At 41.2% G+C, this 24,765-nt stretch overlaps 2 protein-coding genes across 3 annotated transcripts in view; both read right to left on the minus strand.

Moving 5' to 3' along the window:
* Window positions 1-1,733: 1,733 nt before the first annotated feature.
* Window positions 1,734-7,227, minus strand: LOC102233618 (probable ATP-dependent RNA helicase DDX5). 2 transcript variants are annotated; one of them, XM_023349249.1, is made up of 12 exons: window positions 7,061-7,223; window positions 5,710-5,875; window positions 5,511-5,607; window positions 5,291-5,424; window positions 5,130-5,195; window positions 4,896-5,037; window positions 4,653-4,813; window positions 4,401-4,573; window positions 4,147-4,319; window positions 3,998-4,057; window positions 2,636-2,857; window positions 1,734-2,491 (listed from the first exon to the last, which is right to left on the minus strand). In XM_023349249.1, the coding sequence occupies exons 1-12, from the start codon at window positions 7,105-7,107 to the stop codon at window positions 2,046-2,048; spliced, it is 1,887 nt and encodes a 628-aa protein (XP_023205017.1). In that variant the 5' UTR covers window positions 7,108-7,223; the 3' UTR covers window positions 1,734-2,045. The 2 variants fall into 2 exon arrangements, with proteins under 2 accessions (XP_023205017.1, XP_023205018.1); XM_023349250.1 differs by having other exon boundaries at window positions 2,395-2,491; window positions 2,623-2,857; window positions 7,061-7,227.
* A 1,491-nt stretch (window positions 7,228-8,718) lies between these two features.
* LOC102234136 (E3 ubiquitin-protein ligase SMURF2) overlaps window positions 8,719-24,765 on the minus strand; it is a 66,406-nt gene continuing 50,359 nt past the window's right edge. The window contains exons 12-19 of the mRNA XM_023348964.1: window positions 24,015-24,216; window positions 20,035-20,138; window positions 18,573-18,687; window positions 16,745-16,923; window positions 16,408-16,666; window positions 16,129-16,330; window positions 12,727-12,802; window positions 8,719-11,221 (exon numbers count right to left, since the gene is read on the minus strand). Of these exons, the coding sequence (XP_023204732.1) occupies window positions 11,122-11,221; window positions 12,727-12,802; window positions 16,129-16,330; window positions 16,408-16,666; window positions 16,745-16,923; window positions 18,573-18,687; window positions 20,035-20,138; window positions 24,015-24,216 (1,237 nt within the window). The 3' untranslated portion in view covers window positions 8,719-11,121. The remainder of the gene's footprint in view (window positions 11,222-12,726; window positions 12,803-16,128; window positions 16,331-16,407; window positions 16,667-16,744; window positions 16,924-18,572; window positions 18,688-20,034; window positions 20,139-24,014; window positions 24,217-24,765) is intronic.

Raw genomic sequence — 24,765 nt, forward strand, 5'->3', positions numbered from 1 at the left:
GGAAGTGGTTGGAAGACGGTGTTTTTAAACGACTTACTATGACTTTTGATGAGGTCTGATTTTATTTGCGTTTCTTATTTAATGGAAACATCACAATTCCGAAATGTATTGATCAAAGTTAGGTCAAACATTCATAAAATAAATATTAAAAGAAAGTCCAAGTAAGTCCTGTTTCCCATAATCCACACAGGAGAACCAGCAAACATTCGAAAAAAGGGCTCTAGTTAGATGAGACAAAAAAATTATCCTACATGCAAAACTTAGCAACAACACGACTACACATCCCCCTGAAAACATCTCCCTCACAGTGATGCACGGTAGTGGCAGTGTCATGCTCCTGGGATCCTTTTCTTCAACAGAGCAGGAGAGGTGGCCAGATTTCATGGAGGTTTTGTACAAGGGTCAGAAGTGACTTATCACAGGGTGCCATGAGCCTGAGAGTGGGTTAGCTTAGGGCTGTACAGTTTATGGGTTTATGTAATTGCAATGACTTTGGAGGATTTAATACAAATACATGTTGAGGATAAAAAACAAGCTATTGTCAAGTTTCTCTTTCATTCCAATTACAGTGGGCCCATTCCTTTTGATCTTTCAGGTTTCAGGGCAACACAAAATTTCAACATCTCAAGATTTTCTAGTTTGGGTCTGGAGACCGGCTAGGCCACTTTAAACCCTCGACATGCTTCTTAGCCACTCCTTAGTTTCCCTGGATGAGTGTTTCAGGTCACCATTGTGCTGGAAGGCCCAGAATCAACTCATCTTCAATGCTCTGACAGGAGGTTGTTGCCCAAATCTCTACATCCCTCCTAAAGCAACCCAAGACGGTGCAGTCATCCTGTCTCCTTTGCAGAACAGCATTCTCAAAGCAAGTTTCATGCTTCACGGTTGGAGTGGTGTCCTTGGGATTGTTTTAGTCCTTCAGTGAGTGGAGTTTATACTAAAATGTTTCATTTTGGTCTGTCTTCCTCTTGATCATTCAGATGTTCACTGGGAAACTTCAGACAGACCTGTGCTTGTGCTGGCTTCAGCAGGGGGACCTTGACTTTAAATCTGTTTTAATGTTACTTTAGTAACCTTAGACACTGTGGTCTCAGAGCTTCAGGGCCTCCTTTAGTCCCAATCTGATGGAGAGTGATCTCTAGTTTATTTTGTCCAAGTACACCAATGTGGGATATAGTATTTTTTCTTGCCACTTCAATCTCATTTTACTTTAGGGACCTAAAAAGGCACAACAGCCCGATGAGAAAGGCTGGTTCTGTTCTGAGACGACTGTGGAACCTCTGGAAATGATTATGCAAAGGATTCTTCAGGAAAATCAAGAAAGTTATGGATAGCCCTGACCACCCACTTCATGGCCATCTTGAGAAAACTGTATCTTTAGTCAGAGGCTTCTTCAGATTCACTGTAATACAAGAGATCTTTTCTGCCGACACCCATCACCAGCTTCAATAACTGAAGAATCTGAATTAGTGAACCATATTCAACAGTGATTTACCTTTGGGATTAATGAAGTGTTTTTGCATTTAATACCTCTGGCATCAAGTTTTCCACTCTGGACCTTGGGGTGCTTTAACCTCCCCAACTCTACATAAACTTGTCATCTACCACTAAAACCATCTACAGAATGCGACTGCCCAGTCCCTATTAATCTTGGAAAGCACGACACCTGCTGGACAGTAAAGGTAGTACACAAGTTGAGCAGAAACAGGGGAAAAAAACCATCACAATAAAACAATCTTTTGTATGGTTTTATTTCAAAGATCATGCAGTGCACTTTCAATGTAGGAGCTGATCACTGAATGCTACACATGAAAACCAATACACTTGTAATTTTCTGGTACAAAACAAACTAAATATTTCTGAGGAATGTAACAAATTAAATACAGGAAAAACAAATGTGCAACCAAAACTATTGCTGCACTGCAGATCTTAAAAGGCTTCATAGGTTGACAGAACCCTGTTGTGTAAATACAAAAATTTCAAATTAGGTATAGAACTTAAAAGACAAAATGCAATAAATTACCTCTTTCAAGTATGTGGGGCATTTACTGAGAGAACTGTGGAGGCATGGGGTACGGCACCAGAGGCGGTGGAGGATGCTGTTGAGGAGCAAGTTGTTGGGGTGGATGCTGAGGAGGCACCTGGGCCTGAGGGAACTGGTACTGAGGATGGCTTGTGCCATTTTGTACAACTGGCTTATTGGGAACAAACTGTTGGGCCTGGAAGTTGTTTTGGGCAGCAAAAGCTCCCGCTTGATTGGTGGCAAAGTTTGACTGTCCATTGGTGTTGTAGTTCCCTCCACCATATCCATTGCTGGCACCGTTGCTGCCTCCATAGCCTCCGTTCTGAGAACCTACGCCATAACTCTGGTTTGGTCCATTGTTATATCCTCTATTGTTGTCTCTATCCCTACCGCCGCCATAATCACGCCTTCCAGAGGAATACCTATCCCGACGGTCATAGTCACCACCTCTGCCGCCCCTTGAACGACCTGGAAGGTAAAGAAAACGATTTTTAATTCATCTCAACTACCCTTTAAACCAGCTTGATATTTAATCCAGCCCAGAAACAAACGGCGGAAGAAAAGTAACTGCCTTTTACGGCACCGTTTTTGCGTCTCACCAATTAGATTTACCTCCTCTTTCTTCTGCCATCTGGAGGAGCTTTGGGTTAATTGCCTGGTTGGCCTCACGCAGAACAGAGACGAGGTCCCCGGCCTGCCTCATGTTGTTGGGAGTGAAGAAGGTATAGGCTGTGCCCGTCTTTTGGCTACGAGCCGTTCTGCCAATGCGGTGGATATAGTCCTCAGAGTTGTTAGGGTAGTCATAGTTGATGACAAATTTCACGTCTTCCACATCTGTAAGACGTTGCAGTGTGGCAGAAAGAAGGGCAACACATTGCGTGTGCCAGAGCCAACACAACAACCAGATAAAAAAAAAAAAAAGTTAGTCTTGTCGTTGGATAAACCTTAAAGTTGGAAAAGACTAGTGTTAACTGTAGATAGGGAGACTACGGTGGGAAAAGAAAATGATGCACACTCCATTTGCTTCTCATATATTGAGCAAAACCCTTACCTTCCAGGAGTATGCATTCAATAATCCATTCCCATTGCAGAACAACCCCCACAGTCTCTAAAAAAGGTTTCTATAAAACATTACTTCCTCTTAGAAAAAACCCTCCCATCCCCGTGGCTCCTTGCTGGCTACTGAATTGAAACTTTTCCGTTAACCTGTAGACCAGACCCCTTGGAAGGAAGCCTACAGGTCAACCCCTTCTCAGCATGCCATCTTTTTCCATACCCAGCGTTCACTTGACCATAATGTCTCTCGTTGGCAGGTCTCGACATGACTTTGAAACGCAGGCGAGGGAGGAATGTGAGCTTGGATTTTGTCCAACCGTGTCCAACTACCATGTCCCACTGTCACCAAAAGCGCCAGTAGCTATGTCATTACAGAGGTGAAGGTAAGATCGGACTGCTCTTCAGACTGAGGTTTATGAAACTGCATCATTAGCCATGCTTCGAATGTCTCGCTAGAACAGTTTAATTGACTCAAATGACTTGCAATACAGAATCCAAAAGTACATGCAAGACAAAAAAGAGGCAGTGTAGCTTGGCTTTTAGCTGGGACAGTTAGACCTGGGTGTGTGAAGCAGTCCAAACCATGGCCAGAAAAAACAAACATGGGGGAGGAACTTTGGCCAGCCCTCAACTCTCCCCCATTTTTAGGCAGGCCAGCACATTATGCTTCGTTTGGGCCTGGTCACCTCTGTACATCTGCATGACTGGGAGACCCGTGCCTCGCCAGTTTGGACACCTCCAAGAATCCTCCTTCCCCCTCTGGATACCTGGGCTTGTCATGCCAAGGCCCTGCCACACAGACTGCTCCTTCAGGTCAGGGGAGAAACTCAGAAAGAAGCAGAAGTGTTAAAGAAAGCAAACACTTTCTTTTAGAAATGCTTTAAACATATGAAAGGGTGAAGTTTAGAGGATACAGACCTAGGCCTCTGGACGCAACATCAGTGGCGATCAGTATGGGGGCTTTGCCAAATTTGAACTCTAAAGAACATCAAAGAAAGAGAGTTATACTGGCATATTTCTTAAAATGAGAAATATAAATTACAACTTAATAAAGAACAGATAATTACCGTTAAGGACCCAGTCCCTCTCCTGCTGGCTTTTGTCACCATGGATTCCCATAGCTGGCCACCCATCTCTTCTCATTCGTCGAGTGAGGTCATCACACCGCCTTTTTGTCTCAACAAAAATGATGGTCTTGTTCTCCTTCTCACTCATGATTTCCTCAAGCAGACGGATTAGCCTGAAAGAAAATTCACATCAAGTTCAAAATTCCTGAAACACGCCATGTGCACAATTTGCAGTTTGAGTCACAATTACATACTTATTCTCTTTTTCTCCATCATTGCAGACATCCACAATCTGCAGGATGTTATGGTTAGCACTAAGCTGCAGTGCACCAATGTTGATCTGAACATACTCCTTCAGAAAGTCTTCTGCCAGTTGGCGAACCTCTTTAGGCCAAGTAGCACTCCACATCAGAGTCTGCCTGTCAGGCTGCAACAACAATTCAACAGTCAGCCAATCAACAGCTTCTGTAGTAGAGTTAATAAAGGCTTGAATAAACAATTCATACCCTAATTTGGTCAACAATCTTCCTGATCTGTGGCTCAAACCCCATGTCCAGCATTCTGTCTGCCTCATCCAGCACCAGGTAAGTGCATCTGCGAAGGTTCGTTTTTCCTGCTTCAAGGAAGTCAATGAGCCTGCCTGGAGTGGCGATGCAAATCTCCACACCTAAAACAAATTAGATACACCATCAGAGGCAAACTCTTTCACGTTCCATGCATAGTTCTGAACACAGACACCAAAACTGTACCTCTTTCCAAATCACGGAGCTGAGGCCCTTTTGGTGCGCCTCCATAGATGCAGGTGGACTTCAGACGAGAAGCTTTGCCATATTCAGCAGCCACCTGTTGCACCTGCTGAGCCAGCTCACGAGTGGGGGCCAACACCAGACACTGCCAGGAAGAAAAAGCAACACATTTAATTTAACATTTAACTCTGGTTAATACATGCAGATCTTGTCAAAACGACAATACTTTAAACTTACAATTGGACCGTCCCCACGTTCCAAGAAAGGCTGGTGATTAATGTGCACGATTGCAGGCAGAAGATACTGCAAAGGAAAGCAACAGTTTGATTAGCAACACTATATACTGCAGTTAAAAATATAAAAATTATGCCATGGGCCAAAGAAGACATGCAACCTACAGAAAGTGTCTTGCCAGAGCCAGTCTGTGCAATGCCAACCATGTCCATGCCACTGAGAGCCAAAGGCCAACCCTGGGCCTGGATAGGTGTTGGTTCAGTCCAGTTCTGTTTGTTGATGACCTCCATCACATAAGCTAAACAAGTAAAATATGGAAAACCGTTAAATGACATCCATTTTCTACTAAATATTAATTTTGGTACCTTTTTCTTAAAAACTTACAGGGAAAGCTTGCTTCATGAAACTGAGTTATGGGATTTGGGCAGTCCCTCCCCTTCACTGTAATAACTTTGGACCTTCTGTATTGCTCAGCTTCTTGCTGCAAATTAAAACAAAGTGTTCAGTGGTCATAAATGATCACAACGCACCAACATATGCACAGAAACCCCATGTCTATTGCTGCTACATAACCTATACATACCAGTGATCTACAGGCGACATCAGGATGCTGCTGATAGAAGTTTTTCTCAAACTTTGGGAGCTCATCCAGGTTCCAGTGTTTCTTCCTCAACCGCTCACCTGGATTGCCGAACTTTCCTCCACCTCCACTCCGGCTACCACCGAATCGGGGTGGTCCACCGCCATAGCTGTGGATTAAAAAACATAACTTATTATTCTTTTAGTTCAAATAAATGCAATTAAAAGTACTCTTGATCCAACTAAACTGTGTTGTGATGAGTGCAGTATTACAAATTAACCTTAGAAGTGTTTTTAAGCGGCTTTATACCACAATTGTCTTGCTTTAATGCATGAGCTTTTTAAACCAGATCCCATATTGTAAGTGCTAAAAACAATATCAGGTTGAACAAGATGTTCTGACTGAGAACCAATTTTCATGACACCATTAGAATAATGAAAAGTCCTCAAAATTAAGCTCTAATAAAAACTTAACTGTAAAAGTATTTTTCGATATTGCTCTTTGTTGCGTTACCAAATGGGGACGAGATTAAAAAAAGATCATGACAGTATGAGGGAAACACTTGAATATGGCTAAAGAATAATAAGCGAGGTACGCCTTGTTTTATTATTATTATAGAACTAAAATGGTGGCAACACGTAGTTTTAATGCGTTCAATAGTTTCAAACCAAATACCTAATCTTCATCTCATTGGAAAAGTTAAAGCCATTTGTAGAGACAGAAGTCATTAGACTTTTTTTTTTATCGGCATACTAAAAAAGTTAATCGGATTGGGTCGAGGAAACTATTGCGTCCGGTCCTTCCAACCAGATGAGAACAATTGGAAAGAAAGGAGCGAGAGAGAGAAAAAAAGAGCCGTGCCGGCATTTTGTGTCCGCTTTCCAACGCCGCCACATGGCGAGAAGCTGACTAGCCAAGTTAGCTTCATGTTAGCAATGTTCCAAAACCGTATCTTCGCCACAAATAAATACCGGGCATAACGCCAACCCGAATACTAAACAAACGTCAGAAGCCATTAAAACATTTTCCACGATGTTGGGTTTACTTTTTAAGAGCTCACATTAGTGGCTAGCTTTGGTGCCGGTTGAGCAAAAGTTAGCCTGTAGCTAACGAAACGCAGCTGCGCCGGGGCACGAGGCCAAACAAGGCCTCAGGCTAAATGAAGCGAAGATAGAGTCAAAACATTGACGTTCTACCGATAAAAACACCTAAACTATCTTTGTGTGGTAATTGTGGGTCTTCAGGAAGTCTAGAAGACCCGAGAAACACTTTTAAAAAATCATCGTAAGTGTCGTCAGCCATGTCACGCGACAGTAAAAATCTTCAAACAATAAGCACAAAACAACGGACTTACCCTCTGTCTCTATCTCTGCCGCGGTCTCTGTCTGAATATCCAGGCATATTGTGAACAAAACGTACGAATTCAAAAAAGTATATAAATACAAAGCGGCCTCGGCGTCAGATAGAAAACAGGGCCGGCAGTGGTGCTGAAATGCCGGTTACCGCGAAATGAGGCCCGGCTTATATAAGGGCCACAAAGTCTCACTTCCGACGGATTCATCCGCCGCACCAGTTTCGATCCCAGCGTTTCCTAAAACGCGAAAAGAACAAAGAAAACTGACTTTTATATGACTTTCACCGTAAAAATCGACTTACAGTCTTTATTAATTAATGTCGTTGCACTTTTAACATCCATACAAGGGAAGACAGGAGCGTAAGTGTCTCACAACCACACACACAAAGAGAAAAACGGTGTACGCGCAAAATGTCAGCGAATATAATTCAAATCTGTTGTAATTAAAAACCTTAGTAAAAACAACAAAGCAATTTAAAAAAATATTCGTTTGTTGGATATTATATATGGTTAAGAAGTGAACTTTATGGCTTCCCTGCAACGAATGTTGGCGGATGAATATGTACCAGACAGAAAAAGGGGTAATACGACCTACTTCCGATGCCTACACATATTACAGTAAATGACGCAATCAGGACAACCCAGTTTTTTTATATATATACTTTACAGTATTTTGATTAGAAGAAAAATAACGTTTCATAATAACTTCAGAATTTTTTTACTTTTAGTGGAACCTCTGACACGCGTCCCTCAGTGCTTTTTATTGCTAATTCTGGCTTTTTCTTATTACGTTTTTAATTATTATTTTACTAGACCACCAGAAAGTATGTATGTGGTGTAAAAACAAAATAATACATTGTACTTTTTATGCAAACCTGAAAAGTGTGGTGCGCATTTGTTTCCGGCTCCTTTTTACTCAGATATCTCTAAGTAAAATAAAAGTATGCTACTTTTTTTTTCCAGAAGTCACCTAATTAACCAATAAAGTCAAAATTAAAGAAAAATATCAGTTGATTGAATTTTGTCACCAAACAATAGATGGGGTAAAAATGTCCTAAACTTCTGCTTCACAATTATACACTACTCTTTCCAATAACAAAAGTCAAATAAAATGGATTAAAAGTTTGAGGCTGTTGAAAAACAGTTGAAATACCCTAAAAAAAATAAAATAAAACTCACTAAAATTTCAAAAACAAACACCCAACCAGCTTAAATAACGCTTAAAAATTCCCCTGCATTCTCTTTTGACTCCATAAAGTCAGTGTTTCGCTTTGTGCAACAAATTTCACATCGAAAAAAAGTATTCGATCATAAACCACGATCAGTATGAAATAGATACTTTGGTCAATTTCTTGAATGGAAGATTCGCATCGATGAAATAAAACGGCCGTATTCAACACCTCCTCCTCCCCTCCGAAAACAATCCTGCTCCTTTTCAGCCGTCTGGTATCTACCAGTGACTGCCAGTGGTAGATTGGATCATGAGCAACACAGATGCAAAAGCAAACCACTCCGCCTCTTTACATTTGAAACTGTAAAGAGTTTTAAATGCTTAGGCTTAACAACATTTGTTAAGGTGGTTTGCTTAAAACCTTTGTTAAGGAAATCAAGTGTTTATGCATTCTTCTGACGGAAGTCGCCCAAGAAAACTCAGGACGTGTTGTTGTACAAGGCCTTACGTTGTTAGACAAAGGCAAGTTTAATTCAAACTAATTACACACAAAAATAAGATGCTCTTAAATGATAGTGTTAACATACATAAAATTGCATCAGTCGGCTATGAGAAATATAGTCCTGCTAGTGGATCATGCTGTTTGGGGAAGAAAAGAAAAAAATCTCATAATTTTGACCTTTTTTTTTTTAATTAAAAGGGGCGCTGCCTCGCCATGAAAGCAGCCGGGATCAGCTTGTGCACTGGACTTGTTTTTTTTTTAATTTTTAAAAAAAGGTGAATTCATAAATGCTGCATTAGCAACGTCACAGCAACGTCATCTCGTTTGTGTGCAATTCCTCTTTGCAGATCGTAATTAAACGAAACAAAACCAAAGAAATTCTACTTAAGTTACAGATAAATTACACTTTGTTTGATCCACATATATGAACAACATCGTATTACTGTACAAAGCACCATCTGAGGACACTTTTTTCACTTTGCAAACGTTTGTGAAAGTTTGTTTCTTCTTTTTTTTTTAAGTGTATGCAAATGATAAGAACAGTCCACGGTCTTAGAGATTGCTCAACAGGCAGCATCGTTGAGAAAAGAAAGAAGAGAAAAAAAGACATTCAAGAATTTTACATTTCAACCGTGAAAACAATAAACCGAACAAATCCCCATCTTAAGATGGGACTGAATAATTCATTTGAGTTCATCTCATTCAGTCGACTTCCAAGCCAAAGCACAAACGGACACATGCGAAAATGAAAAAAAAAAAAAATACAATAAAATAAACTGCTTGTGAAAAATGTTACTCGTCTGCTGTGAAAGTACGAATGCAAAAGACATTTTTTAAAATCTTCGAACATTGAGAAAGTCAAGACAAATGGCCATCATTAGTTATAAATATTACCAACTACATATGGCAGCTCCTGAGGATGGGGCCCATAAGAGCTCTTGTGGGCCACAAAACAGGCATACGCATGAGTAGAGTGATGTGCACTTTAAGCAGTAGTATGTCAGTGAGCAGGTCTGCTAATATGTATATATATATATATATATATATATATATCAAAAGTAAATGCTATTTAGCACCACATGGCTGAAAGGTAGTAGAGGTTTCTTCTTTTCGTGTAACATGGAGGCAGCACAAAGCGGATAACGATGAACTCTGTGCTCTTCTGAGACCATCAGTCAAATCGCTCAGTACGTTTCAGATCACCGTCAGTTGCATGAATATAGTCCAGCTACAAACGATACGAAACTCCGATCGTTGGTCGATGGAAATGATTAGAACAACAATAAAATAATGGGTAGATTTTAAAGGGTCAGCAAAAATAGTTTGCAAAAAAGTTTGTTGAATTTCAAAAATGATTATGGCATTTTTTTTTTTTTTTTTTCTTTTTGCCTTTAGGACGAGTTTCTCCCAATGTAAGTAGCGGAGATTCGGTCCAAATTAACCACAGCATGCACTTCCATGAAATTCAGTCAAGCTTCCACAAACGGTCTCCCATAATTTAAGCAAACAAACAAAAGAAAGGAAAAAAAAAAAAAAAAAAGAAAAACAGGGCAACATCTCAAATCGTTTTTTCCCCCCCAGAAACGGTGAAAAAAAAAAAAGGGTTTCTGGAAGAATAGCAATAAATTATATATATTACATAGAATTTTATTGTTTCTCTTTTATCCCCCCCAAAACCCCGATGTTATACAAAAAAAAAAAAAATCACATTTCAGGCAATTCATTCATTTACTCGTTTTCAAACACAACTAGCTCTTGAAATGTGCGGATCAGGATTTCAGGGTGCCCAGGCCCCTGCTTGTGTCTTTGGAGGAGGTTGTAAACAGTCGGTTGCAGCTCAGTATGTGACCTTCCCTTCCTCTGTTGCTCACAGGTCGCCTCCGTGGCAACGCTGACGGGGCCCCGGCGCAATCACTCGGAGGCTCCGGTTATCTGCATCCGGATTTAGTGTGACCTGCGACCGTCGAATGTTTGTAAAAAAAATAAAATAAATAAGTCCTTGCCTGTGGCAAACAAAATCAGTCGTTTGTAAATGTGATTTTTGTCGTGTTCTGCTGGGTAAAATGACGAATTGCTACATGGAATAAAATCTGTTTCTAAATGCTGAAATTAAAAAAAAAAGAGCCAGCAAAATCTGAAGTTCCACAAGTTAGTAAATAGAGTTATTAGCAGCTGGAAATATCCTTTTCAATGATTAAAAAAAATATGATATTAAGGGAAAAAGGCTTTTCTCTGGTGTTCTTCCCGTCGTAGTTTGGCTACATGTCAGAGTATGACTCCTTCCCTCCCCGCCCCGGACCGAACGCCTCGCTGTGGAGTCGGTGGTTTGCTGAGGTCAAAGCCCCCCGTAGCTTCTGGTTGTTGCCGAGTCCTGCAGGCGTCGACCGTTCACTCCACGGCGAAGCCGCACGTCTCTTCGATGGCAGTGAGCAACTTGTCGTACAATTTGTCGTAGGTTTCGTAGGGAGGAATGTCGATTCGGTTGAAACTGGAGGAAAGACAAAAGAGTCAGCGAAAAGTAGTTTGAAGGTGACGGCATCTTCCGCACTCATTGGCAGCCCCGTTATTAAAGACGTGTAAAATTCAAAATAAATTCAGGTTTTGTTTTTGGATATTGGAAAGTCTACCTTTAAATTTAAGTGAAGCTTTTCCAAAAACACGATTTGTTGATAAATAATTTTGACAACAAACTACCAGCTGCGTCCAAACTCTTCACGCTTTTTTAATGCCCTTTTCCTACCTACGATAAAAAAAAGGTTCACCGACTGCCATTGGTTTTAGCTGTCAAGATGTCAACATAACTAAATCTTAAATGTACATCTGATATATAATTGTCAACTTTCTTACAAGCAGATAACAAGGTCCAGTGGGTTCAGATTACACAGGTAAAGAAAAAGGTTTAATTTAGAAAAATAGTGAGGGTGAGAGAAGTAGGGCGGTCATGCTACCTTGACTTTGACAATCTTAACACATAGACATGCTGCTGAATTTGGTGTGTTTCGGTTGAGTTAAACCAATAAGGCGACCCACACGCCAACTCTCTGACAGCTCATTATGGTTAACTTTCTAAGCCTATAATGTGAATATGTACATTGTTTCACAAAGTGGCTTATTGCCTCAAACCAAACATGTCTGAAGATTCTCTGTTTTCCAAGTTTTACTATTCAAAAAGGCTTAAAAGAAGTCATTCTGTCTCAAACGTTAGACATTTTAATCTGGTTGTACTTGGGTGGAAGGATAATTCAGTTACAATATGTACAAACCTCCTGGGTTTTATCCAAACGTCTGTTGCTTGTTATTCAGACTAAAATTTCCTGCTGAGCTCGCCACCTTTTGACTTCACTCATGTGTGCAACTCTGCATTGTCGACCGCAGTACAAGACTGCTTTTAAGTCAAAATAACTAATGCAATCAATCTGCGTTATGTCATATTAACGCATTAAACCCTTTTAGATTAATCGATTAATGTTGACAGCCCTAATTTTTGTTCAAAATCTCTTGGTATTTCAAAGACGTAATGTCGCCATGTCCTCCAGGTTGCCATGAATTTTAGAAAAGCAACGACCCACAGCTTCACAGATCCTCTACCGTACATGACAAAGTGTGCTTTTTTTCATAATCAACTATTGATAAGAGTTACTGGAATTACTGGAAATTCTGATCAAAAATGTAAAGCTTAAATAATAAAAAAATTGTTTCAGATACATTCATTTCCTAAGAGTTTTGCTTGTCAGTACAGTATGGCACAAATGATTTGGTAACAAGCAAAACACTTTAAGACCATTAAATAAATGTGCCAAAAGTATGAATCTTCTCATCTTTCAGTAAATTATGTTGCTGCATTTAAGGAGATTTATAAAAAGATCTTTAGCATCTTCACGTAGGGTGCCAACAATGTGGAGTTTGCTGTGTTTCCCTCTTGAAACACAGCAAACTCCTTTAATCAATCCTAAAAGTAAGAATCTGCCAGCTGACCGGACGCTGATCCCTCACCAGGTGTGGGCTTTGGGCAGGTTGTTGGTGCTGGCATCGATCTGGTGTATAGTGAAGAGTCGTGGCCCTGCAGCGCCTGCAGAGGAAAGCATTTTAGAGAAATATTTTAATAATCACTTCTTCAGTTTGCTGTCCTACTACCAACTCAAAAGGTTTGGGTTTATTTATATAATTTACGACATTCAGACCAGAGTTCAGGTCAGCCATCAGTGTAAAAAGCTCAGCATAGAAAAAAAGTCAAGGAAAAAGGTCAAATATGTATAAGAAAATATTGTTCTGTGTCATTTCTAACCTTATTAGTAAAGTTAAAGGGGCAGTATTATGTAAGATGAACTTCTTTTTAGCTTTACATGCTGTTATAATGTTATTCCCTCATGGAAAACATACCCGGAGTGTTGAATTGATTCATGTTAGAGAAATTCTTTTGTCTCCTGCAACCATTCAACTGTGCAAAACGCCTGGGTGGCCCTAGCCCCGCCTTCGAGGTGCTCCTTCAGACTAGCCTACAGAAATTAGCAAACACCTGGTGGATCTACACATCTGCTGAACTCGTTATAGAAGCTGCTTCTCAGTGCAACATTGGTAAAATCGTTGTTAAAGGGTTAACAGAGAAACCCTGTTGTGATGACTTCCTGAAAGCGCAGTTTCAGGAGCTTCTTAAAGAGACAGAGGCCCAATTTCAAGGGGTTAAATTACAAAGTCAAATTTCATTTGAGCCATATTTTATATACATAGCTTTCTTACAGCAACTGAAGGTAAAATTGTAACTTGATTTTGCTATAAAATGGCTCTACGTGCCTGGAAGTGACATAATAGCGCCCCCTTGACATGCTAGTTCATCAGTCTCAAGGTACTTTGAGTTATGTGGATATGGATCCAACCATTAAACCTTCAACATACAGTTTCAACTGAGAACAGTTGAGTTTGCCCACAAACAAGCATGTTTATCTGACAGAAACGGAAATATTTATGCCACCATTTACATGAGGCAGATTAGATGCAAACTGCGAAGAACACTCGCAGTTTGCGATGTTGTTCCTGGACTTCAGCTCAGCGTTCAACACAATCATCCCACAGCATCTGGCAGGAAAACTGGGTCACCTGGGCTTCAGCACCCCCCTGCGAAACTGGCTGCTAGACTTCCTCACCGACAGACCTCAGTCAGTCCGGATCGGACAACACACCTCCGATGTCATCACCCTCAGCACAGGCTCCCCTCAGGGCTGCGTCCTGAGCCCTCCGCTGTTCACTCTGATGACACACGACTGCGTCCCCAGGTTCGCCACCAACCACATCGTGAAGTTCGCGGACGACACAACGGTGGTGGGCCTCATCAGAGACGACAACGACCTGGACTACAGAGAGGAGGTGGAGCAGCTGGTGGACTGGTGCAGAGACAACAGCCTGATCCTGAACGTTGACAAGACGAAGGAGATGATCGTCGACTTCAGGAAGAACCGGCCCAGCCACGCTCCACTGCTCATCAACAGCTCGGCTGTGGAGGTGGTCAGCAGCACCAAATTCCTGGGGGTGCACATCACTAACGACCTCACCTGGACTGTGAACACCACGTCTCTGGTCAAGAGGGCACAGAAACGTTTGTATTTCCTGCGTAAGATGAGAAGAGCACACCTGCCCCCGCCCATCCTCAAGAGGTTCTACAGAAGCACCATAGAGAGCATTCTGACCAGCTGCCTCTCTGTGTGGTGTGGAGGCTGCAGCGCCTCCGACTGGAAGAACGTGAGGAGAGTGGTGCGGACAGCAGAGAGGATCATCGGGGCCCCCCTTCCCTCCATTCAGGACATTACATCCCAGCGCTGCGTGTCCCGAGGCCGAAACATCGTCAGTGACCCCTCACACCCCCACCATGGACTGTTCTCCCTGCTGCCCTCTGGAAAGAGGTTCCGCAGCATCCGGTGCAGGTCCACCAGGTTCCGAAACAGCTTTTTCCCACTTGCCATCAGACTGCTGAACTCTTAACTGGACTGCACTCAAAAACTGGTCTCCACTTCATACCTTGCACATGTACAGAGCTAAATAACTTCCTTTTTACTGTCAGTCCTGCACTTTATATTTTATATTTAGATTTATATCCAAGGAGTAACCTCATAACATTAGAACCTCAAAACATTGTCCTGAGCCGTATGCAACGAAATTTCGTTCTGTATACACCCTGTGCATGCAAAATGACAATAAAGTCAGTCTAAGTCTAAGTCTAAGAATATCTTTTAAGAAACAGAAATATTTACATACCAATTAATACGACCAACAACAGGATTTGGTAAATGAAGCATTAACATCATATTCTATCATATCATATCATCTATAATGCCTAAAGCAAACAGGTTTTATTTAACAAAAAATGTAAAAAACTGAAGATGCTTCCCTTTATTTTGACGTCATGACTGAAGTCCCACTTTGTTTATAAAATCTGTTTAGCTTCTGACTTTTTGCTGACGTTTGGTCCAAGATAAGATGGCCACGTTACCAGAGGTCTGCCAGCGGATCATCTTTTACTCATCATGCCTGGGTGGTTCAGTGACTGGGCAGAGCCGTCTGCCAGGATGGACCCACTGAACCACAGAGGGTTCATGCCAGATCAGAACAACCCACAGACACACACACACACACACGGAGCCAAACACTCCTCAGTGCACCTCAGTGTCAGAGAGACAGAGATCAGCAGCAAGAGCCGAACCTCTTCAGCTCCTCCATTTGAACTAATTAACCCTTTAACTGTCACCTTCAAAATGCTGACATGTTAGCCAATGGGGCCATGAGGACAACGGCGTCGCCATGACGGTGAAGGGGTTTAAACATCGCAAACATTTTTTTGTGCAAATGTCATTTTTTTCCCATATCAAAATTCCAGACTTGTTTCTTCTTTTTTATAGCAATTTTAATAAAGTGAGTAGAAAAATGCACTATGAATTTATGGAAAACAGTAGCAAGACTCTAAATATGAAGAAAAGAAGAGAAATAAAAGAGAGGAAGAGGAAGATGAAGAGAGAAGGAAAGAGTGAGGGAAGAAAAGAAATCAAAAGAAAAAGTGAGAGAGAGAGAGAGGGGAAGAAAAAGGAGGAAGGAAAGAATTAAAGAAAGGAGGAAAAGGAAGAAACATAGAAAGAAAAAAGCACACAAGAAAGAAAAAAAGAAAGTAAGAACAGAAGAAAAAATAAATAAATACAGACAGAAAAAAGGAAGAAGGAACAAAAGAAATGCAGAAAGAGAGAGAGAAAGACAAGAGGAAGAAATTAAAAGACAGACAGACAAAGGACTGGAGAATAAATAGAAAATTTCTAAGTATGACCCCACAGTTATATTTTCCTTTTCCATCCCTATCCGGACCTGGAAAACCCACGATTGTTACCTTTCCAGACCCCATAGCAACCATCTATCTACCTTGAAGGGCCTTGAACCCCTGCAGGGGAACCCTGGAGGATCCGGTGACGAACTGCAGCAGTCGGGCCCGGCGCTCCTCGTCGAACGACTCCACGGCCTTCCAGAACCACTTAACGATGCTGGTGTCCGGCGTGCAGTGCTTCAGCCGCGTGTTGGACTTCCAGTCGTTGATGTCGATCTTCCCCAGGCCGCACACGATCAGCTGCGGGGGAGGGGTGGAGACGGCGGGGTTAGCGCGTCGGGTTCAAAAAAAACGGGCGGCGGACTCGGGCGACGTACCTCCAGCTCCTTCTCGTCAAAGGCCTTAAGCAGGTGTTGGGGTATGACCTCGTTGAAGCCCTTCTGCAGCGCCAGGAACTGCGCCTCGATGCCCCGCAGGAAGCGCCAGTTGACGTAGAGGCGGACGTACTCCTTCTTGTTGTCCTGGGAGACGGGGATGCTCTTGCCGTTGGGTTTGAGCTCGTGCTGGATGATCTCGCCGTACGCGTTGTGCTCCACGCAGAAGGTGTGGTCCAGCACACCCGTGATGTCGTTGTCCCTGACGGCAAAATCGCATTTCAAATTGTTGCTCGGCAAACAAGCAAACAGCACACGGTGACCAAAAGCCTGGACGTACAGGATCCAAACCAGGCTGTTGTGCAGGTCTGGGTCGACGGACTCCATGTCGTCCAGGGTGATGGGTTTACCCAGCAGCTGCTTGTAGAACGGGAGGGTGAAGCCGCCGTCAATGTAATGGCCGTGGAACACAGCCATCCCCATGATGCGCCCTACGAAGTGGAAGTACGACAAATGCTCCTGCGAGGAGGTAAAAAATACACAAAAAAACCCATTCAGGCTGTGTGTTAGACAAGCTGATAAGAGTTTCGTACTCCTTTCCTGCAGAAAAATTCAATAATTTCCAAACATTTTAGCCGCAACACAATCAGCCTGAAACGAGGGCTGGGAATTTATGGTATCGTTTATCGTGACACATTTCTCGTCATAATAAGAATACAGATACATCATTGTCACGACAAATTCCAATAAATAACGTTCTAAAAAGAACAAAGCAGCAAATATTGTCTGGATTGTTATTTTTAGAATCTTTTCCACTGTTTGTTCAATGAGAGTATCAACAAGTATTATATTTACGTGACTAGCGTTCTAAAGAAGCGCATTAGAAAGAAAATGTTTTTCAAGAGCAGTATTTGTGTTTGTGGGGCTTGTTATAGCTGTGACACGACCACAGCCATGCCTAGAGTTACCTAAAAAAGAAACAATCAATAGTTCTTACCGTCACGTTTATCGTCATCATAAAAGTGCCGCGAAATATTGAAAAACTTGAAATCTATATTCAAAATCCATCCACAAAAAGAACATTTGAAAGGGCAAAATATCAACAAATGTTTCATTTAGTCTCTTACGTTCTTTCTCCATCATCATTTTTTGTGAAGAATAATCAGGGCAAAAAAACCGGAGAACATTAAGATGCAAATAGCCTGTCAAGAAAACAATTTTTGCCTTGACTTTCTGCATAAAGTTCATTACAAAACAGTGCAGCTAAAATATCAACGACTTTCAAGGACTTTATACAGAAATCAGGCGCTTTCCAAACCTTGAAAAACATCTTTTTGAAATTCAAGGATTTCCAGCGCCCTTGCCAACCCTGAGTAACGCAGATGCAGTTTTACAAGTTCATTCTAGCTAAACGAAAAAGCTACAGTTCAACGGACTGATGCAAACTCGTGATAAAGACGTGAGAGATAAAATAACGCGTTAACTCTGACAGTCTCTGATCTGCTTTGAATCGAAAGCAGTTGATTGAAGTTTCACACTCCCAGCATGATGTTCTTTGTTTTGTCTGCAAAGACGGTTCCTTTCTCAGAACCATGTGTTTCCAGTCTTCGCTTTAACACAACAGTCCCGACTCTTATCTTTACAATAAACCGGTGAAAATTGTGTTTAATACAAAATGGGATACCCCCAGAAGAGTTTTACCCAGGTGGGCCGGGTCTAAGCGGAAGACTATGGATGAAAAAGGGTAAAATGGTTCAGGTCTTCTGGTTCTGGTTCTGCTCTGCGTCCCCAGAACCAGAACCAAACAAGGAGAAGCAGCTTTCAGCTTCTATGCACCACAAATCTGGAACAAACTTCCAGAAAACTGTAAAACAGCTGAAACACTGACTTCTTTTAAATCTCAACTAAAAACCCACCTGTTTAGATTTGTACTTGAAACGTAATCAATTACAAATTCAATGATGGAACTTGACTTAATGTAACATTTTGATTGTTGATTCTATGTTGCATGACTCTGTGTTTCTGTGTTTATGATGTAAAGCACTTTGAAATACCTTGCTGCTGACATAAGCTATACAAATAACATTTGATTGATTGATTGATATAAATTGAGGGGAAAAGTTTCCCGGTTCCTCCATTTCTGCTGCTTTTATCAGCCTGTCACTTACAGGATTCACGGCGGAGTCCGGGTTGATCTGCAGCGTGTAGATGTCGTCGCGGGAGTACTGGAACAGGCCGTAGTACGGGTTCAGCATCTCATGCGACAGCAGGTAGAGCCACTCCCTGCAGGGCGAAGCACACAGGGCTCAGATCAGGAGGTGGAAGAGATGAAATGTGTTCAAAAAATATAAAAACGCCTTCTGATGAGGCGCGTTTGTCAGGATAAATGTACCTATTCAAAATAACATCGAAAAAGCTGTCATTAAATATTAAATATTCGTTTATACATAACTTGGATAGAGTAGAAATTGTGACACGAGTAAAAATTTGATGCAGAAATAATGTGGGGCAAATTTAGATGCGACAATTGTGGGGAGGGATTTAATCATCTTTTCAAACTGGATATGGAAGTTTGTTTTTTTATGTTTGATTATTATTTTTAGATAGATAGATAGATAGATAGATAGATAGATAGATAGATAGATAGATAGATAGATAGATAGATAGATAGATAGATAGATAGATAGATAGATAGATAGATAGATAGATAGATAGATAGATAGATAGATAGATAGATAGATAGATAGATAGATAGATAGATAGATAGATAGATAGATAGATAGATAGATAGATAGATAGATAGATAGATAGAATAATTGGTTTCTTAATTATTTTTATTTTTGACATTTTACTCGTTCAAAAAACGATTTCATTTCAAAGCCACATTTTTGTATTAATCTTTTCTTTTTGTTGGTCTATTCTAATTATAAATGTTAAGTTTTTATTAGCTGTAAGTGGAAAATGATCAGAATGAATAAACGGGCTATTAAGATGGATTTGATGGAAGTGATAAAGTTCCTGAAATAAACTTTTTTACAGTAATTATATTCTAATTTCTTGAATGGATCTGTAATCACAGTGCCATGAATAGAGATCGATACATTGGACATAATAGTTCAATGCATTTATTCCACAATGAAGTATTACGTTTACAAACATAGTACACACTTGTGAAGTAGAAGAAATGTAAAACATGTTTTTTAAACGGAACGTGGATTTGTAACTTTGTAGAACGACCGTTTACTGCTAATTTTCACATTTAGAAACTGAAACTGGGACCATTTTTCCGTTTTAGCAACTTTGGTCACAAAAATTGTTATCAGCCAAAATCAGAAACAGGTCAGGCTTTAAAAAAATGTAATAAAAAAAATAAAAAGCAACAACAACAATGATTATCAGTGCCCCCATGGTCTTCACTATACACTCAATTTTTTATATTATTTCTGAAAACAAAAGAAAAAAAACAAAACACGCCAATAGAGTACTTGTGGTTGTTCTGAGACAAAATGTGAAAAATTTCAAGGGGTTTTAATACTTTTGCATGCCAGAATATGTGATGAAACATGACCAATAAAATGATTCGGCTGAAACAGGGAAAAAAACAACACAGCAACCACCGGATGTGCTCACCTGGCCACTCCTCCGTAGTCGAGGCCTTCTTCACCCCTGAACTTCACCATCAGCCTCTTCCACAGGTCCTTCGGCCTCATCTTCATCACCTGCCGATATGACTCCTGCACACAGACACGCCTCAAGGTCAGTCAAATATCAACAAAAATATCTTTTAGTCTTTCTAAGCGACGGTCACACTGAGCTAATAGTTCAACTTTTCTGACTGACCAGATCTACAACATTGATGTCTCTCCGTTTGTAATTCACAGATCAGCACAAGTTCAGAATCAGAATCAGCTTTAGAAATCCTTCATTCTCCATGACAACCATTCAACTGTGCAAAACGAATGGGTGGTCAGCCTTCAAGGACAAAGCTCCTCCTTGGATATGCAGCTTTAAAGCCCCTGAGCTTCTTCAGCCCCTCGACATCCCCAGTCAGCTCCTTCAGACTAGCCAGGTGCAATTAGCAAACATCTGCTGGAACTTGCTGAGCTCATCATATGAGCTACTTCTCACTGCAGCGCTGGTAAAAACGTTGTTAAAGGGCTAACAGAGGAACCCTGTGGTGATGACGTCCTGAAGGCGTGGCTCCAGAAAGAGCAGGAATTATTAAAAGACAGAGGCCCAAATTCAAGGCGTTAAATCACAAAGTTACATTTCTTTTCAGTCATATTTGATATACTCAGAATTTTTATAGCAACTGAAGGTAGCATAGTTATTTGATTGTGGAATAATAATGACACTACATGCCAGGAAAACACATAATAAAAAAGAGCGTCCTGACTATACATCATTTTTTTGTTTTTACTGTAATTCATATTTTTGTGTATCAAATTTAGTGAATGTGTTTGTTTTGTGGGACTACAGATAGAAATGAGCATTTTGCTAAATCCGGCATAATTGCGTACACTGTACATTCATTAATACGCACTGTCCCATTTACATAAAATCAATCAATCAATCATAAGGACAAACATGTTGCAGTTATACTTTGAGAAAGCAAAGACTCCTTACGACCGCGGATTGGTCTGTTGCCGACGAGCCCACTGGATTGATTGACAGGTGGTGTCATGACAACTGAGACCCCACATGTTTTTGAAACAGCTGCAGTAGCAGGAGGAGGCCCAAAGCCTCCTCAGAAACAAGAAACTTGCATTTCATCGACGACAATGAGTCGGTTTTATCTTTTAAACTCTATTCTGAGGTTGAGCGCTCCTCCGCCGCCGCCAGTGTTGGCCACGCGTGCAGGCAGCTTACAGCGTTAGCGGGAGGGTTCGCCTTGAGTGGATTAGAGGCCGTTACAATAAACACAAGCATAAGACTCCAATAACACCGCCTCTTCCTCTGCCAGGCTCCGCCGTGCCCTCGGGACGGAGCGGACAAACTCAAGAGTGTTGTGGGAGAAACGGGAACGTCTTATCTGCTCTGTAAAAATAAACCGGGGGACAGCTGTGACCGTTTGCCAACGTAGAGTTTCCTACGGAGGCAGAATTTACTGCTCCTCTTGGTCTGGAGAAGTTATGCAAGCCATGTCTCTCTGAACCTTAAAGATTTGCTCCGCCCCTTCCCTCCCCGTCATCCCCCCGCAACCCTCAACCCTGTCAAACGTTGAGATCAGCCAACAAAAATGTCTTCGCCGAGATTAACAGACGCGGCTGTTCCAGCACATTCCAGCGCGTGCTTTATGAGGGTCACGCAGTCTGTTGCAGGTGTTGTTGCTCTGGTGAAGGCCCTGCACCTCATAGATGCAGAGAAAGAGAGAGAGAGAGAAAAAAAACCCTAAAACACTCCCCCCGCTGAGAGAATGCTCTTCTCAAACGAGCGGTCTGGTTTGGATTCGGAGCGGCGCTGCCTTCGCACATCGTAGATAACGACGAGCGAGAGAAACACGCTCCCACTCGACCTTTAGGCAAGAACGTAAAGAGGAGGCCGAGAGGACAATAGCTTAAAATAACTCACGCAATGAGCAATTCTTTGAGTTATGTAGACGACAGACAGAAATGTTTTTAGCGATGAGCGGGAAATTAGCGATTTGAAGTAAAAATATCTTCATTTTCCGAGCAAAAAAAAAAAACATCAGAAAAACGTAGATTGGGTTTATTGTGTGTTCAAGCTGTAACAGTAGCGTTTTCAAAAGTATTTGCATTTCAGAGAGTTTTTTTCAGTGTCTGCTGGTTTCAGGAGGTAATATTTAAGACTTTTAAAGACCTATATAATCCACTTTGAATAAAACTTAAGGTAGTTGGGGGATCCTGCTGTGTTACAATCAACTGTAACAGTTATTTTAACAATATTTTAGATGTGAAGTTTGTCAAAGTTATTTCTCCTGACATTTTATTGGTTTACAAGTTAAGCTGCTCTGCTCTTTACAGCTTGTGTAAAGATTTTTATCTCTTGTTGAAATAAATACAGTGAGTCTGAGTATCTGTTTTGGAGACGACCTGCTGGACCTGAGAGGAACAAAGAAAGGTTACACAAGCGTAGAAATAAAACTGTGAAATTTCTGGGTTCTGTTAGCAGCCTAGCATGTTTTTGTTTCGCACACAATGAACCTAACCTCGTCTGAGTTGCCAACAGAATTCAGCCAGTGGTAAAAGCAAATGTTGTCCAAAACAACTGGCGATAAATTTGAACGTAGTAAATAGCTAGCTAACACTAGAATTAACTAGCTGTTAATGATACTTCAAAAATACAAATATATACTTGAATTAAAAACAAGGAATCAAACCAGCACGTGCAGCAAGAGTATCTGCTTGCTGCTATATTAGCAAGCATAGACACTTGCTAATGTAGCAAGTGTATATTGGCAGCTAGTTAGCGGTAGCCTTAGCCTCCATGGATCTCATGGCAAGATCTGTTTTCAAATTTTGTCAAGTCATAACCACAAACTTTTGTTAGGATTTTTTTTTTAATGATTTACCAACACGAATCAGCATACAACCGTGAAGTTGAAGAACATCCATACCGGATGTTCTTCGTGTTGGATGTTCTTACCAAGCCGAGCTATCATGCATGCATTTATATTTAACTCCATTTACCCGGATACTCCTAAGCAAAATCCAGCGCAAACAATCGGCTTTGGAAACCACTTATTAGTAAATAGAGTCCAGCTGTGTGCCATTTATTCTCAGTACAAGTCTAGATGTTCTGTGAAGAATTCATTGGTTGTTTTTTTTTTGTTTGCTGGTGAACGATAAGGCATCAAGAAGACCAAGGAAAGCAGCAGACATGTCAAGGTAACGCTATCGAGATGGGTTGTGTTGCAAAACAAAATCCGAAGCAAAAGTATCTTTTTGCTTCAGTCTAATTTGCATCCCCAAAACCAGAACCAAACATGGAGAAGCAGCATTCATTTTCTATACTCCACTGATCTGGAACAAACTTCCAGAAAACGGCAAGACTGCTTAAACTCTGAGTTCCTTTAATTTACGTTTAATAACTCAAAATCCTGGACTACACAAAGCTGACCTCTGTGGTCGACAGGCAATACAAAATGACGGTTCTCAGGTAAGATTAGAACAAAATTTACCGGTTTATACTTTACAGCATTCAGAGCTATGATGAACTGGTTTGAAACAAAGCGGCAGAATGACCCAGTCAAAGCCCAGACGTAAATTCAATCGAGAATACGTGGCAAGACTTGAAATTTGACGTTTACAAACACTCGGCGGACTGAGACCAAACTATTTTGCGAGTTTTTTGACAGTATTTTGGTGCCAAAACATGAAGTCTTTAAGCTGTTATGACTCGAGGGGGTGCAGATATAAATAAGAGCAACGCGTTCTACATTTTTATTCAAAAAATGTCAAAACCGTCCATGATTTTCCCTCCACGACAGTATGTGCCCAATAAAATTCAGCTTGCGGGTCGTCATGTGACAAAATGTGAAACGTCTCTAGGGGAATAAATACCTTTTTTACAAGGCACTCTACGTCCTACTTTGCGATTACAGTCCATGACGGTCGTGTTTTTGCAAAGGTTTAAGGTGGCGCCCTGACCTCAAAGATCTCCTCGCGGGACACCTCGATGCGACAGTGGCCGGCCTGAGGCTGCTGCTGGGACAGCTCCTGGCGCAGGATCTTCAGCTTCTGGACCAGGTCTCGCTTGTACTTGGGCACGGTGAGACACTCGGCCTCTTCTGGGAGCTGGCCCGGGGACACCAGGGCCTGCTGGACCTGCTCCTTCGTCTGGTTCTGACGGCTGGAAACCGTGAGACAGACCCACAGGTGGAAAACATGGGAGAGAGAAAGAAAAACACAAACAGGGGCGGGAAGGGGCGAGATGGAGGAGGTTACAAACCCAATAAGTTGGTGAAAACAAATAAAAATCACACATCAACCATTAGAAGATTCATCAATCTAAAATTATTTGTGCGTTGTTGTTTTTTTGTTTAAAATTGGCAACAAATTGCTCTTCAGCCACATGTGATCCCATATTATTGTAATTCTCTAAAGGAAAAAAACAATAGCTTCTACTTTAAATTTTGACTGTGGTGTGGTTAAAGTGCTTTGCCAACCTCAAGCTATTTTAATTAATGTAATTGGAAACAGTGTTATAATAAAACAGATTACACTCGCACACTGTAGAGCCTGGAGGTACTAAAAGAAATTAACTCCAAAGCATGCATTGTTTAAAACGACCAGCAGGGGGCAACTCGTACTCTTAACTCCCAGAGATGGTCCAATTTTGCTTTGTGAAAATATTTGAGTTTATGGATAGACACACAATAAAATGATTTTTCATGATTTA

The sequence above is a fragment of the Xiphophorus maculatus genome, chromosome 16, assembly GCF_002775205.1.
Source record: "Xiphophorus maculatus strain JP 163 A chromosome 16, X_maculatus-5.0-male, whole genome shotgun sequence".
Classification (NCBI taxonomy): domain Eukaryota; kingdom Metazoa; phylum Chordata; class Actinopteri; order Cyprinodontiformes; family Poeciliidae; genus Xiphophorus; species Xiphophorus maculatus.

Coding starts and splice junctions, on each gene's coding strand:
- LOC102233618 (XM_023349249.1), bottom strand. CDS start 7,107: ATGCCTGGATATTCAGACAGAGACCGCGGCAGAGATAGAGACAGAGG. Junction 5,038..5,129: donor AACGTGGGGACGGTCCAATT/GTAAGTTTAAAG, acceptor TCTTCCTGGCAG/TGTCTGGTGTTGGCCCCCAC. Junction 2,492..2,635: donor GATGGCAGAAGAAAGAGGAG/GTAAATCTAATT, acceptor TTTACCTTCCAG/GTCGTTCAAGGGGCGGCAGA.